This window comes from Alligator sinensis, unplaced genomic scaffold, assembly GCF_000455745.1.
Source record: "Alligator sinensis unplaced genomic scaffold, ASM45574v1 scaffold1195_1, whole genome shotgun sequence".
NCBI classification, from domain to species: Eukaryota; Metazoa; Chordata; order Crocodylia; family Alligatoridae; genus Alligator; species Alligator sinensis.
This window is the reverse complement of record NW_005842322.1, coordinates 505,775-524,407: the sequence shown is the minus strand read 5'-3', so window position 1 is coordinate 524,407 and position 18,633 is coordinate 505,775. Positions and strand designations below refer to the sequence as shown.

The following is an 18,633-nucleotide window of genomic DNA, read 5'->3' as shown; positions in this document are numbered from 1 at the left end:
TGGTCCCCCCCCCACCCCTATTACTTACCAGCTCAGAGTCAGCTGCAGCCACTGGGGACTGTCCGAATCATCAAAGCTCTCCGAATCTTTTCCAAAGATTCGGAGAGCTTTGAGTTGATTTGGACCTTTAAACCAGTCCCCTGATTCGATTCAGATTCAGAAATTTGGCCACTGAATCGGGCCAAATCTCCTCCAAATTGAATCACCACCCGAAGCTTCGCACAGACCTACTAATTAGGGTTTGATTGCTCTGAGGCTTAGGACAACTAATTGAGGCCAATAGTTTCAATTAGGAGGGTGGTCTAATGTGAGGCACCATAGCTTTCAAGGCTAACCTAGAGGTAGTTTAATAGCTTGACCTTGGCTAGTATGGCTAATTCAGCCTTTCAGTGCCAGCCTCACTTTTCCTTTCCAAAATAAGTCAAGGCAGCAGTTACCAGGGGTGTTATCAGCAATTGTGTGCATCCCTCCAAACACTGCATGAAAGGACTGGCTTGCAAATGTCTGGATACACAATATCTGATAAAATAATACCCTATAGTTTTTGACCATAAGCTTAGGAATGCATTACTAAGGTGAGTTCAGTATTATCTCATTGTTTACAGGGGGAAACCAAGGCACAGAGAAGTGATCTGACATGTGAAAGGCCACCTTGCACTTTAGTTGCAGAGCTGAGAATACAGAGTAGATCTGATTCCCATGGTCCTTTGTACACATCAGTGCAGCTACTCATCATAGACACAGGAGCCACTATTCAATACAGATGATGCATGCACAGTTTTTGGAAGCCTGTTGTTGTATTTTGTGAGATTCCATTATTTGAATGATGAAACACTGAAAGATCTTAGCTAACGTATGAAACATCTATCTAGTATTGAGAGGGAGAGAAATACAAGTGCTGTCTGAAATTAATTGGAGAAAGGGATAAACTCTGGGGAGGGAGAAGAGCTATAAAAACTCCAGGACAATGTTGAACAGGAACAGATGGGTATAAAGGAATGCAGTTCTGGAACTGTCTTCTAGTAGGAAGTGATGGGTGCCAAAAACCTATTAGTTTTAAGGAGGAGCATGACTAATATATGATGTGATTGCCTGCAATAAGAAGGACTGGACTTGATATCCCAGGATGTCCCTTCGTGTCCTGTGTTCTTATATACCCTGGCCATTACTGTAATTTAGCAGGTCCTGTCAGGTGACCGACAGTGAAAGTACTTCCTTCTGGCAGGGTCAGTAGAAGCTGTGGAGAACTACTCTTTTCTGGAACCTGCTTTTGCTGATTTTACCTGCCTCAACTTAGGAAAGTGTGTCTGAGCAGGATTGCAAATTTATATCATGCCTCCAAATCACAGTGTGATGAAAGAGAGCTTGGGTGGGAAATGCAGTCTAAAAGAAAGAGCAGAGAACACTCCATTATGAAGTACTGGACTTTAAACCAGGGCTGACCATGTTCTATCTGCTAGGGGGCTTTATTAGTAGGTTGTATGTGAGCCCTAAATAATTTGTCACAACAGGACTGTAATTCAGCCACTCTCTCCTTTTAACATGATACGTGTGTCTACAATGTAACAGCAGCGTATCCAGCAGAAACCCTCAGAGCATGCCCACTTCCACTCACCTGCTCCAACCCAGAAATATGCCTGTGAGATCACTGTGGGATGCCTCTTCTAATTTCTCTGTGGACATAATTGACACCTCAGAGAGACCTTGGAGTGGCTGCTTTGGATGACTCTGGAACAGCTCTATTGGCACGTTTCTGGGTTTGGAAAGCATGGACAGAAACAAGTAGGTAGGGTGTGCTCAGAGACATCTGAGACCTGGATGCACTGCCACAGGCTTACTAGCCCTAGGCATAATAACTGAGTCTGTATAAGAGGGAATATGCTGCTGTTCACTCCTCTTTTCTGCTGTGTGTCAGTCTGCTGTTTGGTGCTGAATGTGCAATTCTCTGTGTCTTCTGTTTGCCCTGAATTTCTGTTGCATGTCCAAGAATGGAAAAGTCTTTGGTTTACTTTTATTCTCTGCATGATGATGATGATGATAAATCCACCATGTCCCTGGCCCATTAACCTTTCCTCCTGACTTTCTCCCACCCCTTTTTCCTCATCCCCTCTCCAGGACCAAGTACCACTTGCCAAGAAGATTCCTGTGCTAATCAAGGCATCTGTAATCAGCAGTGGGAAGGTTTCACCTGTGATTGCTCCATGACTTCATATTCAGGCAGCCAGTGCAATGACCGTGAGTACCAGCTTTTTCCTCTCCCTTATTTTGAAGAAGCTGGGAGGTATGTGTGGTGGGCCTACAGAAAATGCTGTATGCTGGATTGTGAACAGAACACAACATTCACAATGATGAAGACAAACCACCGGTTTCATGGAAAACTATGTAAAAGACCAATTTCCCTTGATGCAAGATCCAGTAAATCATTTTTCTCTTAGATCTAGTTTTATGTAAATTCTTATTGACTCTGCCTTCATATTAACAAATAGATCTAATGATAATCATTGAATGTCTGTTCGCATATATTGGGCATAATTACACATGCTGGGTAATGCTTAGAATTCAGTAAAAATTAGCATTCTGGGATTGTATAATTTTAATATTGTTTCTGAACCTCTTTGGCAAAAACATAACCGAGGATCACTCAGCTCTGAGTTACATAAACTGTCTGCCCCTGAAGTGTTTGCTTTCTGAAAATAGGGAAACTTGGTTACTGACTGTTAGAGTGCTTGGCTAAGATTTTTTAGGAGATCAAACCTGAAACATTGAGTGTAGGGTTTGTTTTTTTTTATTGGTTTTGGGTTTTTTGTTTTGTTTGTTTGTTTTTGAAATACTGGACCCTCTCAGTACATGGAGTATTCTCATCTCAACAGATCTGTCCTAAGGGTCTTTAATTATTAATGAAGTTGGAAAAATTGGAAAGTTATTCTTTTTGTTTGTAAATCTCCTTTTCCCTTCAGTCATCTTTGTTGGTGCCTAAAGGAAGCAGCTGGGCCCAGAGCCAGCATCCCCAGATCCCCTTCTTAAAAAAATGCAGCATTCTCTGGTAGTGGTCCAGCACAGGAGTCAGTGCAGTACTATGAGTGAGTACTGCTATAAGTATTGTGATTTGAGCTCTAGTCATCTGGACCATTACTGCATAATTCAGTTGGGTTTTTTTGTTGGTTTTTTGTTCTGTTTTTTTTTTTTTAAATCTGCACTGCAAGGATCTTGCTAGTTACTTACCACTGGTCCCACTAGGTAACCTCAGAATATCACTCTCTGCACTATATGGACATTTAAGAATGTAGTACTCCTGGACAGTAGCCATGAAGCTAATAGTAGGTGCTATTGATATGTTCCTGTCATAGACCACCAAGTCACACCGTCCATGAGTCACTGATAAGTGTGGCAACTGTCCGAGTTTTTCTCCCTTTCCCCTCAGCACAGCTCTGCTAAGCATACACACATGCTGGAAAGCTCACCTTCACTTTGCCAGAGAAAGGTATCTATCAAAATAAGGGGCAGTGTAAGAAGGGCACTACTACCTGTTGCAAACACAAGAATGTGCTGGCTGCAGGGAAACTGCTCTTATGTTTCACTCCTTAAATCTAGGGGAAGGCAGAGCCCAGCTCTGTTCTCAGATTGGTACAGAATCCAGAAGAATTGCTCCAGATCTGTGTCCGTGTTGATGAGAACAGAATTTGGTCCTGGAAGTCTTCCTATCTTTTCTTTAATCTGGGCCCCAATTCATTATTTTTGTGGCGACCTGGTAGTTCATTCAGCTTAGATTTGCTAAGGAAAACACATTAAAAAGCTATAGTAGCACAGGAAAAACATTGCTTTGTAACTAGTTGGCTGCATTTAAGTATGTGGAGAGCTCTAAAGGGATTATGGACACTGTTCTTTCTTGTTCCTAAAGTATGGGGCTTCACAGCTCCAGTGTGTTGTAGTGCCCTTGTTACACCACTGCTAATGAATTCAGGCAGGCTCTGAAGTGTCAACAAGCCAGGTTCCAGAGTCCAATTGAGGATTCCTTGCCACTTTAGAGCTGGCAGCTGGAAACCATGCAGAGCAATCAGACAGTAGTTTGATCCAAGTGATAGTGACTCAGGCAAGGTGACCAGCTTCCAAATGTCACTAGTGCATGTGTGTGCCCTTGTCAATGAATTTGAAACTCTGGTAGGAGGATGTGTTACTGAAAAACAGCAGGAAAGGTAAGTCTCACTGACTTCTCCAAAGCAGCAAGAGATCTGCTGGGATCTTCAAAAGGTATGTGTACCATCTTATTATGTTAAAAGCCTCCACCACACACTGAAGCATGGAATACACATTTCTGCCACTACTCACCTTGCTGTATTACAATTGATTTCCACCTATCTTTGTATCTCCTCCTTCCTCCATTAGAAATGTTTTGTTTATATCCTAAATTCTTGCAAATGAGGCACTTCCATTGTAAAGGGAGGGTGGACTAAGTGTCATGTGAACTGGATTAAGTAAAATGGATTGAAGGAAAGAATATATTTCCATTGCACAAGCCCTAGCCCTAGCTGTGGGTTAGAACTATTTGGAACTTTTGGGTCGAGGTTTATTTTTTTAACCATAGGTGTGTGCTTCTGTTAAATGGTGAGATGCTCTTCAAATACACATGAAGCTTCTAAATCAGTTTTCCCACTGGTATAAATGCAGAATATTGAAGTCAATTATATTACTCTGGATTTACACCAGTGAAAATTAAAATGAATTTAGGAGCAGTTTGAATCTACTTTCTCTTCCCATTTATAATAATTGACTTGCACATCTGCACCTGAGATGAGTGGGTTGGCATAGGTTCATCGCTGAATATTTCAATGCTGTGTGGTATAGATAAGCATCTAATCTCTATTAACTGAATCTGTCAGGCTATGTTTACACTGATGGTTTGGGTCAAACTCAAGCCTGTACTCACAGATCATCTTCTATGAAATCTCTATACTTTGCTCCCTGCAGCAGTCCAGCACGATCCTAGAAGCTTTGCTAAATATTGGGCTGAGGTTTGAGCCCCTTCCTTGTCTGCATCTCCCTGCAGGGTGCTTGGAATTCACCCAAACAGGCTGCAGACTCAGGAAGACCAGCAATAACAATCCCACAACTTCCTGTTCCTGATGTCTGATCCTTTCGTCTTTGCCTCTACTGCCCTCAGAGGCAACTATAGGAGGAGACAGGTAGTGGGCAAACTGGTACTGAGGTTCCATTCAAGGAACAAAAATCCATTTACACTACAGCTCCACTGTGGGCTGCTGGTTAAGAAATAGATTGGGAGGGGTAGCACACATGGCTTAGGCTGGTTGGAGGGTAACCTTCAGGGTCAGCCCTATGCACCTAGTGTAGATGTACCACATGTAGCTTCTTGATGTAATCCTCAGTAACCAGGAGATGGAAGTCAACACTTGACTTGCAGTTTGTGAAGTATACAGTTGCTTTTGCTTTGGCTGCTTTTCAAGAAAACTCAGTCACCAGGTTATTTTTATTTAAAGCAATTGCAGTCTAGTCTAGCCTAGCCCTTGGATTTCCTCTACCGATCCAAAGTATGTTGCCATTAAACTTCCCAAGTTGGATGTAACCAAATGTATTGGGTATAGAACTTGTATCTCTTGGGAAGCAAGGAAAGGTATAGAGATATTAGTTTGGAAGAGATGTAGGTTTGCATATATAAAGGCACACTTGTATGTTCATTGAAGGTATACCAAGTTGAGATTGCCTGTAGCTGTTCATATTGCAATCTCAAGGATGAGGATGGAGTTGTCACAGCTCTATCATTATTTTCTGAATCTGGGCAGTTTCATCAGCCTTATAGATTAGGAAGCGTGCCCTCCTTATTTATGCTGTAGAGGCAGAAGTCTAGCTTTATATGCCATACTGTGAGGTAACATTAAGACATTGCATATTCTCCTCCTAAAATCATGCAAGCTCTCTCTCACAGTATCACTGATTTTTAGATCGGTGGCTGTAACAATCTACGGGCAAATATTTAATTCCATTCTTTGCTTAGTTTCTAGGACAATTGAAAAAAAAAAAGTCTGTTTTGCATAATGATCTATGCTAAAGCTGTAAACATGAATGTGTGAAAGAATCAAAGATATAGTAGAAGTTTGGAGGATATAGATTCTGTTCTTTAAACACACAGAATAGCTGTTCTTTAATGGTGAAAGAGCTCTGCATCCATGATTTCCTGAAGGTGTTTAAGATTGGCCTTAAAAGAGTAAAAAAACCCCCAAAACATAAAAACAAAAACAAACAAACAAACAAACCACAACAATGAGAGAGAAAAAAAAAAAAAAAATCAGTATGCAGCAGGCCTCAGGGGTCTGCCACCTGGTACCCCTGCACCTCCCCTATCATCTGACTCAGCTGCTGGGTCTTTGCAGGCCCCACCTCATCTCCAGTCTCACCTGCCATGATGACTTCAATGTCATCTTCTGGGGCCCTTGGGAACAATCCCTGGCGGTTGAGTGTAGCCTTGTTGGTTGGCTTTACCTTTGCTGATAGGTCCACCCAGCATGGGGTCTGTGCACCTCCTCAAGCATTACCCCTTTAATAGAGTGTCCCTTCAGGGTTTTGAGCATGTATTGGGGCTTCAGCTATCCCAGCTTTAGCCCCTTTTTCCTCTAGCCACATCCAGAGCCTTGAGTTATTGTGTAAGAACTCAGCTCCTGGGCAGCAGCATCCCCTCCTAGGGCTCCAGTTTCACTCCACCAGCCTCAGCCCCTCTAGCTTCAGGTCTAGCTCTTGTTGTGGATAATGGGGAGTGCGTCCCAGGCATCTCTACCTGTGGGCATCTCCCAGTTCTCCAGTAGAAAAACTCCAACAGAAAACAGGGACCTAACCACTTGAAAATAAACCACCCTGGTATCTAGGGCTCAAGCCCTGCTTCTCAAGCTGGCTACCTTCCATCTCTCCAGTCTCCAAGATACTTCTCTCAAGCTAGCTTAGCCTTTTGTTGTAGTTAGATCTCTCCTAGAAGATCCCTAGCTTTCTATGGTCTGGGACTGGGTTTATATGCCCAAAGCCAGCCTTTTTCCAGTCATGTGACTGGATCTCCTGTACCCAAGGCCAAGTGGTCTGGGTAATTAGCTAATTAGATCATTAAACACCTGGCTTTTTTAGTCCTTGATTCATTCCACCTGTTCAGCTACTAGTTGCTGGTTTTAGCTCCAAGTTTCTTGCCCTCCCCCACCTTCCTAGTACAAGGGACAGGGTTCCCTGTTACATAGTAGTCAGTTAAATCTTATTCTTAAATATGAGCATCTTAGTAAGGCATATGAAATCCACATTTGGATGCTGCAGTTGGTGCTTGAGGATAATAAATGGGCATTGACATGCTAAATTGTTGTTTTCAGTAGCCAAGTATAAGACTGTCATGTGTTACTATACAAAACATTGCAGGTTTAGCGATAGTATCAGTGAAATACCTTTGGATATTGTGGATCTGTGAAGACTTGCAACCATGTTAAGTAAATTCAGTAAAGATTAGTTTTTTACAGTACATTGGTTCTAAATATTTTAATTCTAGACCCCCCACAATTTTAGAGGTAACATCTGCCAAAACAATTGTCTGTAAACTTAGCTATGGAGCTTCTGCATATGATCTGCTCAACTCGTTCCTGTAGAAAGACAGTAACGTCAACCTCACTGTACAGAGTGAAGCCATAAAAAGCTAGACTTCAGAGACTAGCTAAAGGGAAAGTGCATGTGTGCGAGAAACTGTCACAGAGAGAAAGAACTGCTTGATACTTAGCTTCTCATGTAAATTAGTAACAAGGTCAACATTTTCAGGAGAGGTCACCAGATAATGCAAGTGCTTATTAATAAAGGCAGTTTGTCTGTAACAGATCAATAACTAGCAGCTGTGTCTAGTCCAAACAGCAGAGTATAAAGCACCTTTTCAAGCAGTTTTATGTTAGAAAAGTTGTTAAGTCCATCTCTTGGCTATTGATCAGTTTTCTGTTTTTATTTATTTATTTATTAAATTATAGGTGGTAATATCGACCTGAGCAAGTTTTCCATTCAACCTGCAGAAAGAATGAACAGATGACCATGTCTGTATGTCTCCTTTGTATATATTCTGCTACACTTCTAGATTGTGCTCTTTCCAAAGTGTCAATTGATAAACAGAGCAATCTTCTAACCTACTAACATGATTGTTGGGGTAAAAAGTGCTTGTTCTATAGCCTGAGGGAGTAGTATTATGGACCTCATTCTTTTCACTGAAATTGGTAGCATTTTTCTTCAAACATCTCTTTCTCTGTGATTTATACCCTGTGCACTGGAACTTTACTCCAGTGAATCCCATTAGTGTGGAGAGCAGAGGGAGGCACTGTTACTTTCTGCCTTGAATGTCACTCATTTGTTTAGTAAGGGCAGTGTCACAGTGAAAATTCTCAAACTTTAGCTGTGTGTCTGCTGGTGGCTTTGGCTCAGGGTAGCACAGAGGCCTTGTATCCTTCACATCCATGTAAAAGTGCATTGCCAAAGTTGGTACCCTTTGAATAAATCTCAAACAGCTTTTTCATTAACCTCAGAGATGCCCTTGTGTACTTGCAGGGTTCAGTATAATGGCAGTGAAGCTGGGGCTATCTGGCTCTATTCCTGGGCAACATTGGTCTGTTCCTTGAGACGAGCAATAGGACAGCAGGGAGAAACTTGGGGCTCTAGTCTAGGTGCACTGTGCAGATGGCTTTATGACAATCTGCTTCTTCCTTTTTCTTTCCCATTTTGGAAGGAAAGGTTCTATCAAGCACATGAGCTAAGGACAACATTGGAAATGCAACCAAAGATAGGGAGGGCTATGGGGAAGTAATTCAAAGAAAGAGCGGGAACTTGCCTCTCTCCATCAACCAGGCAGGTCTGGTCACTGCAAACAGTATGTAGAACAAGCACTATGGGATTGAGAAGGTGAAAGAAAGGAGCAAAGTGAGAAAAGTGAGTAAGAGGGTAACATCCCTACCCTGCTCTAGTGAGGTGCCATGGGTCCGAGTACATGGAGACCCAAAGGGCCTGGCTGCCTTGGGAAGCGAGCTGTTATCTGAAATGCATAAAACTTTCTATGTGTCCATCATCTTAGCCCTGCCTCCAGCAAAAATAGAAGCTGGTGCCTATGCAAGGTATGGTTGTGAATCAGAGGTGACTTTCTCTTCCTGCAGGACAGATGTCTCTATAGAGTATTGATGCAAAATTGGTTAAGCCATGCCCATGCCTTATGGGCCTAAGACCAGTGGCTCTGGAACAAGTCTTTCTGCCTCTTGAATATTGTGGGACCGGTGCTAGGGGCACAAAAGCAAGCCTTCAGTCTTCCACTGCATTTTGTCCCTTGTATTCCCTTTCCCCACAGTGAATGTGGCACTGCTGGAAATCCTCTGGGTGAGGTGCTGAATGAACTGTGGCATGACAAGCTGCTCTTGCCCTGCTGAAACAAGATGGCACCACCTTTCCCTTATTGGGAGGAAGTAACAAGTGGAATTCTGTAAGGGTCTGTTCTGGGTCTGCTATTGTTTAATACCTTCACTGATGATTCAGATGATGGGATTGATTGCATGCTTAGTAAATTTGATGACAGCACCATATTGGATGAAGTTGCAGATACTCTGGAGACTGGCGGTAGCATCTAGAATGACCTGGATATGCTGGAGGCATGGTCCGCAGTCAGTCAGTTGAGATTCAGTAAGGACAATTGCAAAGTCCTGCACTTGGGGTAGACTAATTGCTTCCACAAATGCAGACTTGGGAATGAATGGCTAGGCTACAGTACTGCAGAGAAGGTCCTGGGGGTTACAGTAGACCATAAACTGAATAAGAGCCAACAGTGTGCTCTTCTTGCCAAATAACCTCCCAAAAAAGCCAAAAAAACAACCACGCACTGGGTTGAATTAACAGGAATGTTGCTTGCAAATCAAAGGAAGGGATTCTTTATTTCCATTTAGCACTGGTGAGGCCTCCCCTGGAGTATTGCTTTCTTCTTGGGGCCCAAAACTGGTTGTGGGCAGCTTGGAAAGAGTCCATTGCAGAGCAACAACAAGTAATTGGCAGCCTGGGAGGCATGATTTATGAAGAAAGGTTCAAATAACTAATGTTATTTTGTCTGGAGAAGAGAAGACTGGGGGGATTTGATAAATCCTTCAATACCCGGTGGGCAATTATAGAGAGAATGGAGATGGACTTTTCTCTGTAGCTATAGGGAAAAGGACTAGGAGCAATGGCCTCAAGCTTCAGGAGAGGAAATCTTAGGTTGGAGATTAGGAGGAACTTGTTGACTGCGGGTGGTCAAGCATTGAAACAGGCTACTTAAAGAAATTATGGAATTGCCATCACCGGAAATTTTCAAGAACTGGTAGGCGTGAACCCTTGCCTAAATTATTTAGTCAGGGATGATCCTGCCTTGAGCAGGGGGGTAGACTAGATGATCTTGTGAGATCACTTCCAGCCCTTCTTTCCTATGATCCTGTATAAGGAAGGGGGATGTAGCCTCCATGTACCATTTTGTCATTGGCCCTCCTGCTGAGACTCAGCAAGGAGGAAGAGTTAGAATAATAGTGAAGAAGGGCTTTTTATTAAATGGTCACTTGCCTCTAAGAACTGGACTGATATCCTACCCACTCCCAACTCATGCTGGCTATGCCACTGAGCAGATATGGCGCATTCTGTAGTGGTTTCAAATCTGTGACTCAGAAGTGGGCAATCTCCTACTTCTCATTTTATTTCTCACCATCTGAACCAATTAAAGGGTGTTGGGGCTTCATGGCCTCTTTGTAATGTTGTTGCCAATGTTCAGTTTGATTTATTTGCAGAAACCCTTTTATTGTCTGTGTTTAATTATCACCCATTCATTTCTAATGCATCCAGCTTATTACTTACTGATACTGAGAACAATAAGCTCTGAGAGGTTTCTGGTGTGTAGGAAATAAATCTGCACATGGTTTATTAGTCATGCCTGGCTAAACCAGTTAGCTTTTAAATATCAGCAGGCCCAAGGTTTTGCTTTAATACTCTATAGAGCCATCTATCCTGCAAGAAGTGAAAGCCACCTCTGATTCACAACTGTACCTCATTAAAGCAGAGTAGAGATGATACCCTATTCCTCACTCCTCTCATCTTGCTCCTTCCTTTCACCTTCTCATTCTTATAGTGCCTTTTGTACATGTCGTCTGCAGTGACCAGACCTGCCTTGCTGATGGAGAGAGGCAAGCTCCCTATATTTTTTTTAATTCCTTCCCCATAGCCCTCCCTGCCTTTGGTTGAGTTTCCAATGTTGTCCTTAGCTCATGTACCTGATTGAACCTTTCTTCCCAAAATGAGAAAGAAAAGGAAGAAGGGCACCTGTCTGCAAGGTGTGGCTAGGGCCCTGAGTTTCTTTTGGCTGTCCTACTGCTTATCTTAAGGAACAGGTCAAGGTTGCTCTGGGATAGGGCCAGATAGCCCCAGCTCCACTGCCATTATGCTGGACTTTGCAAGTGCAGTGAAAGAATCTCTGCCAGCTCTAGGTGGCTTCCCTTTTTGGGTTGTGAAATAAATTTTAGGTTCCCCTTTCTGTAGAATGGGCTAGCCTGGACTATCACTTGCCCAGAGATCACTCTTTCTACATGGAACTGGTAGGGAGACAACAAAAAGATTTATTATGTAGGAGAAAAAAATTACAGAAGAAAAACTGGCCATAGGTTTGAAGACAGAAAAACAAGACAAGTTAAGTTTCTTACCCTCTCATCTGGTTACTGCCTAGCCTTCCTAAGAGTCACCAGAATCCTCCAGAAATGTCTCGACTCCCTGAGGCACCTGGAATTCCTCTGGCTGATGGGCTGTTTCTCTCAGATGCCTTTTTTTATAGAGGAGTTGATTTCCCCATTACAGGAAGACAGTGCTTTGGGTGCCCAACCAAATAATGTCTCCTTCTGTCGGAGCCTGTGAGTGACAAATGTCTTTCAATATGCATCTCTAAATTCTCTGGCTAAATTACATCCAAAATTATAGAAATATACAGACGGCATGACACAATCTATACAGTAATAACAACAGCAAGGATACAGTGTATCCTTTGGCTCTCCAAAAAGACCACATATGACATATCAGTACAAGAAAACATTCAAGACGCCTCAGTAAACCCCAGAACTGGGTATTTTGGGGTCTGTGAGAGAGAGAAAAATGCCTGTGTTCAGTGTATAATAGAAATCACATGATTATTCTTGACAGTGACCCCCTCCCTTCATCCAGTAGTTCTCTGCCCTCATTTGCTGTCGTTTCTCTGGGATTGTGATGTTTCAGAGCAGACATCTGCCTTTAATACTGGAAAACTTTTATGGCCCTCTCTGCTGCTGTATAATAACTAACATGTATTAGTTCCAACACTCATGTGGTTAAAAAGGGAAGTTTAGGTTGGATACTAGGAAAAACTTTCTCCACTAGAAGGGTAGTGAAGCACTGTAATGGGTTACCCAGAGAACTGGTGGAATCTCCATCTTTGGTCCAGTTTGACAAAGCCATGGCTGAGATGATCTAGTTGGGGATGGTCCTGCTTTGAGCAAGGGGTTGGACTAAATGACCTCCTGACTTTCTTTCCAAACCTAATTTTCTATGATCCTAAAAAGTCTGTGTTGCCATTTGTAAGCAAAAGTACAAGTTCACCCTTATAAAGTGTCATGGTTTGCTGCACATCAAGAGCTCATATGGAACCAAGTCCAGCTGGCCTGCTACTCCATGCACCTTCCTTGGTGTCAGCACTGGGGTCAGTGATGCTAATATCAGGGATGCATCTGGAGTAAAATGTTTTTGGTGAGAGTTGTGCTGAGAAGGGCAGAGTTTTGCTCTTAGGGAATTTACTCTTGCACACCTGAGATGTCCAAGGAGGAGGAAACTATTTTCTTCTCTCCAACAAGGAGCCAGTGAGCTCATCTTTCCCTGATCCCCAAAATGCAGCTACCTCTCCAGCACCCAAGTGAGTAATTTAATTACTACTTGCATCAAAAGCTTGTCATAGGGAGCATTTGAAATAAGAGCTGCAATCAGTCACTGGTGTGTGCGCACACCTGGCTGCTGTCAGCACATATGCTGTGGTCCAGCAATGGCACAGACTTCAACAGGAGTGAAGGAAAGAGACTTTATGCAGACAGCAGCAATGGCTATTTCAGTAACAGCCTTTGAGTATAATGCTTTAGAAGTTCTTTTCTCTTCCTGACTTTGTTCAGTTTTTATGTATCTTTTTAAATGTACCTTGAAAAGCTTCTCCACAGCTTTGCGTCTTTTACTTTGGCACTCTGTTGTTAGGCAGGATATTGTTCTCCATTGCTTTCTGTTGGTCATTGCAAAGTCTTATGGCCTTTGCTCTTATTTGGGATAGTTGGGGACACTGATGCCTTATATAATTAATGATGTCCTCTGTGGGAGTTTGCTGTGAGCTGGCATTGCCACATGTTGATGTCATCAGCAAAAATGTGGTACAACCAAATTTGTGGGTGAGCTGTACCTTCAAAGTCCTCTACCTCATTGGTGATCTGTAAATGAAATCTACATTCAATTTTATAAGAGTTCAATTGAACTGAATTTGGGGAATTCAATTTTTTATATATATATGGCTCCACACTGAAATGTATATACTGGACTCTGGATGGATTTGCTTTAAATGTTAAACCCAGCTACTTTTTGCTTTTTAATGCATCAGATTGGCTCTGTGTTGCTTCTGGGGTACAGAATGGGAAATTGCTGGTTCAAAACTTTGAGGAAACTCCATAATAATACTCATAGTTAGCAATTCACCTTCTCTATAAGCAGTTGCATGAATCGCTTCTCTCTGGTCATTTTGGGTGGCCAGGGCAAATGGATGATTTTGGACCACGCGGCAACGAGCAACTCTTTTTAGGGTGTGTTGTCCTCACTGGAATCTTTGAAGTCATGCTAAGAAATTTTTAAGCTACAGCATCTGGCCTCAGTGTTCCAGAAGGGTTTTATGGCAGTTCTGATGTCACCTGTGTAGTGTGCTGGGATATTATAAAGAGTGGTACTGAAACAGCTGAACTTTGGAGGAAGCAGGAAGTAACCTACAAGGTACACTCCTGCAGGTTGTCTGCTGGCTGTGTTGCTTTTTAGGTTGTGGCAGACCATTGCTGGTTTGTCATGTGCAAAAGACGGAAGGGTTGTGGGTATTTTTGTGGGGGGCGGAGGGGGGCGGCTTTTACCCATTTAATTTGGAGCATGACCTGTAACTGATTGACTTGGCAACAGCCATCTAGTCACTGGCAGCTGATGAAAACAGTGGTTCCAGGTCTGCTGTTGCTCAGGAAGACTGTGGCTGACAGCACTCTCTAGTCACTCTCTAGTCACATCAGTCAGCTTCTGGTGCCAGACAGGCTTCTTTTCCAGTATGAGAACTGGAGGCATGTTGTTCTTTCTTGCCAGCACCCAAATCAGAAGAGTTCAGGTGTCCAAAACTGACACCCATTGTAGGTGAACGGGATAGGGCTGATTGAGTGTGCAGTAAATTGCTAGCCGTTTCTTGGCCAGAGCAGAATTTGTATGATCCATCAGGGTTCCTCCTCTCCCTCTTGGGTAACAATTTGTACTAGCTGGAGGTGGGGGACACCTGAACATGTCTTTCGTGCCTTATACTTCTATAAGCTAAATTGCATCTGCATTAAGTATGTACTGACTCCATTTCTTTCAGTAGAATAATTCTGCATTTATACCAGTATCACAGGTCAAAAGCCAGATTTGGGACCCTAAATACATTTGAGGCTGAATGAGTTCTTTCAATCCATACTCTTGACTAGAGACTACATTTTAAAATAGCAGTTATAACCTGGAAAAATCTGCATCCTGAGGTGTTTACTGGACTCAACAGCTAGGAGAATGCCAGGATGCATAGATGCTCTGTGCTAGAGTTTTTGTTTTTCTTGCTAGCATTTGGGCTCTGATGTCCAAGCCTGTGGGGGAGAGAGAGGAATCCAATCTGTTTCTTTTTTTGCAATGCAAGTTCTTGACAGGAAAAATAAAGGCATAGGGAAACGAAAGGTCCTGGAGGAGATACTTATTCATTATCTAAGCTGCCTAAAGTGCTAATTATTGCTTGTCATTGGGAAATGGCTACCTATTGATCTCCAGTAGAGATGGAGATATATCTATATAACATTATAAGCTAGATACCTAGGAGTTGTATACTAGACTCAGCTGTGGAATATTGAGGAATTCAACACAAAATCTTAATTACTGTTATCTTGGTAATGATCCCCATGAGACAGACTGGAGTTGGGTGGGGTACCAGTGAAGTGTGGGGAGGGCTTTTGGATAGACTGCATTCTTGCATAGAGGTTTTCGCTGCATAAAGACAAAGGAGTGTTATGATTGTGGTGGGAATGGAGACCAGGCTCTGCTAGCTCATCTAACTTGTCTTCAATATTTGGGCCACAAAGGAAGTTTTGTGTAATTTTTTAGCACACCATCATCTTCCCTTTATGATTGACAAGAAAGCTGTGAGGAGGAGGACCTACCCACCTATTGCATTAATTGTTTTTCAGGGACTTAAGCTGGTTGGGGTAGAATTACACTAAGCCACCTAAGTCCACCTATGTTCATGATTGATTAGTGGAATAAAATCTGGCCCCCACATGGTTTGGTTTAGCCAAAAAAAATACTGTTCCCATTTTATTTTTTTTCAGTTCAGTCAGCAACAGAAGAATTATTGATTCACACATCTCTTGTGTGAACTCCTGTGAACTTCTCTGAATCTTTGTATTGAGGACAAGCTGTATAACATTGCAGGTCAGGAGCATACTGTATACAGTGCTCTGTTTATTGTATGCCTGAAGGATTATTGTGTAAACCAGCTGGAATAGGGGTGCTCTGTTCCTTGAGTTTCAAGAGGCAAAACTGAGACCCGGTGCAGTGAGTGGCTCCTTCCCTTGGAGAGCAGAGGTAATTAAGTAAAGATTTGAAGTGGGCTTTAGTTCAGGTACTTCCTGCAACAATGGTTTCCATTCTGTGAATAATAGTTTTTAGTTCAGTTGAGAAGCTCTCTGAGGCCATGTAACCAACTCCAGGACCAGAACAGCTTTACTTGACGCTGACATTAATAATACACCTGCCAAATATAAACTGTCCCTGTCTTTCAAAGGGACACTGGCTTGTCATTTTAAAAGAAACATGGTCCAAGCTATGCCCATCTTCCTCCTGCCTTCACTCTGAAACTTAATTGTGTGGCTTGGCCAGAGCAAAGCTGGTGTCAGGTTTGCTGGCTTCCCATAACTATCTGTCATACCTGCTGCTACTTTTTCCCACCCTCCTCCAAATTGCATGAAATGACCTTCTGTCTGCTACATCTCTGCCCTGGTGATCTCAGGCAAATGATGAAGATGGATACTGATATCACAGGCCATCCGTCATGCAGTTTGTAGGTCCCTAAGAAGCATCTGTGTCTTTAATAGTTCATCTGCCACAATCCCTCCTGTGTCTGAAGACCTCAAAATGCCGGAAACTGGTCTTTTTTAATATCAGATGCCTCAATGATCCAGCTTCTTTTACCTAGGAATGTTAGATCTGATGTGTGTTTGTAATTTTAAAGATCCGAGCCACCCAGGAACCGTAGCCGAAATGAACAAGGGATATGCTTCTCCTCCTGTTTTTGTTTTTGTAGCAGTACCCTTGCTTTGCATCAGCTGTGGGGGCCGAACCGTGGAGTTCTGGCTCTAAAATCATGAACCTGTGCAAACTAAGCTAATTGATAAATGGAGTAACTGATAAACCTCTGTAACTGCACCCTTCACTCCATTATGTGGAGTGAAGAATATAAAACCAGCACTGAATTAACGTATGGTACCTCCAGTCAGATCACTTGTTATTCCAGAGAATCTACACAAATATCTGATGTAAGCACGAGAGCCAAAGTTAATAACAGTGCCACATACTTAGAGAGCACTTTTATTCTTCAAGCTATCTTGCACTCTGCTCTCTTTTTGCACTGTATAGGAGTAGGCTTGTTCTTTGTGTTGTCATCATTGAACCCTGTGTCAGTACATACTGACCAGTGTGTGGTGATGATGTATGAGTTAAACATTATATCCTTTACTGAGAACATCCATGATCTGTAGATGGGCCCCTGCAGGGAGGTGGTCCCATGCAGCCAGGGTAGGTTACAAGACCCTTTAGGTCCTTCTGATCCTACAGTTCTGTGGTTGTTAGAGGCGCATTGTATGAGTCATTTAAAAGTAGAGTAGGCCAGATGCCACATGCTAAACTAAGCTTTCAAACAAATTTCTGAGGCCCCAGTGGAAATATGGACCTGCATGCCAGATCATGGATCACAGCTACATCTACCCTGCTTAAAGGTAGAATTGTCAGTCTTACACATAGCATTTGAGGTGCAGCAGAAAGGATGAAATCTATCCCAATGTAGAGAGCATTTGCTTGCTTCCTTCAGGAACTCTTATTCAGAGGCTTAAATGTTAAATAGCGCTCCCTACAATGAGACAGATTTCAACCCAAAGAACGGTGACTAAGGAAGTATTTAACTAGCGATTCAGATTACCTCAGCTAGCGGCACAGAGTTCATATTTACAACCATGAATGAACTGAGTGGCATCTATCACTCCATGACGCATACCATCCAAGGGCACTTTTAGTACTTGTACAAAATACTATGGAAGGTGACAACATTTCAGGTTCCCTCCAATTATTTTATTTGGAGACTGCTATTTGTTTGCTTTTGGTAGGGTTTGGGGTTTTTTTGGGTTTTTTGCTTGTTTTGTTTAGTAGTGGGTAGAGGCGAGGGCAGGGAGAAAGGGTGATTTTTAATTTTTTTTTCCTTTGGGGACAAACTTGGAATAGATGGAGACCCCCAGGAATGATAACTCTCATATTCACAGACCCCTTAAAGTCCTGTGGATTAAAGATTTTGTGGCCTGCTTATTTTGCCCATTTTAAGCAGAAGAGATGAAGCCTGCAAAGGGAGGGTGCTGTCTGCTGCAGTAGAGAGCTGTATGCTGGCAGATAACATTTGGTGCAGATGGTTCTCTGCCCACACGTCTCTATTTATGAAGAGGCCCCCAGTGTTTTTTTTTAACGGTGATGAGTTTGGGAGATAAAAATAGTGAGTTATTTGTTGTTCATTTGTTCTTTATAGATCTGCAATGAACATTTTTTTTTTTTTTTTAAAGCACAAATTCGATACAGAGATTTGTTAACCGGCTGGAAGAAGAGGCTGTCAAAACGCCAAGCAGCAGATGTCTCAAGTGCCGACGTACATGCCCCCCTCAGTCCCACTAGATGGTGCTGTGGTCCTGCAGGTTGCTCAGACACGCATTGCTTGATTTTTCCAGGTCCTTGGTGAATAGTTGGAAGGCGAAACATGAAATGAAGTTAGAAAGAATCTATTTCTCTGGCTGCTTTTTTCTCCTTTCCAAATTAACCCCACAAAGAGGTTTTACAAAAGCACCTCAGGCTTTGTACAGCCTTCGGCAGTTTCCATCTTCTTTCCCTGCTTTGTGCATTCAGTGGCTTTGCCACCACTTAGGAGGGCTTAGGAAACCCTTGGTGGGGTTTTCACAGGTGCCATGTTTTGGGAATGACCATATTAGACCTCAGAACAGAATAGTAGTGATATTGATACTCTCTGCTGTTGTTCCCACCAGGAGTCCTGCTCAGGAG

At 42.6% G+C, this 18,633-nt stretch overlaps 1 protein-coding gene across 1 annotated transcript in view; it reads left to right on the top strand.

Moving 5' to 3' along the window:
* The window catches only part of LOC102388118 (neurexin-3), a 337,244-nt gene extending 318,995 nt beyond the window's left edge, over nt 1-18,249 (top strand). The window contains exons 11-13 of the mRNA XM_025209977.1: nt 2,116-2,235; nt 7,992-8,058; nt 18,144-18,249. Coding sequence (XP_025065762.1) covers nt 2,116-2,235; nt 7,992-8,050 — 179 coding nt within the window. The 3' untranslated portion in view covers nt 8,051-8,058; nt 18,144-18,249. The remainder of the gene's footprint in view (nt 1-2,115; nt 2,236-7,991; nt 8,059-18,143) is intronic.
* The last annotated feature ends 384 nt before the right edge of the window (nt 18,250-18,633 follow it).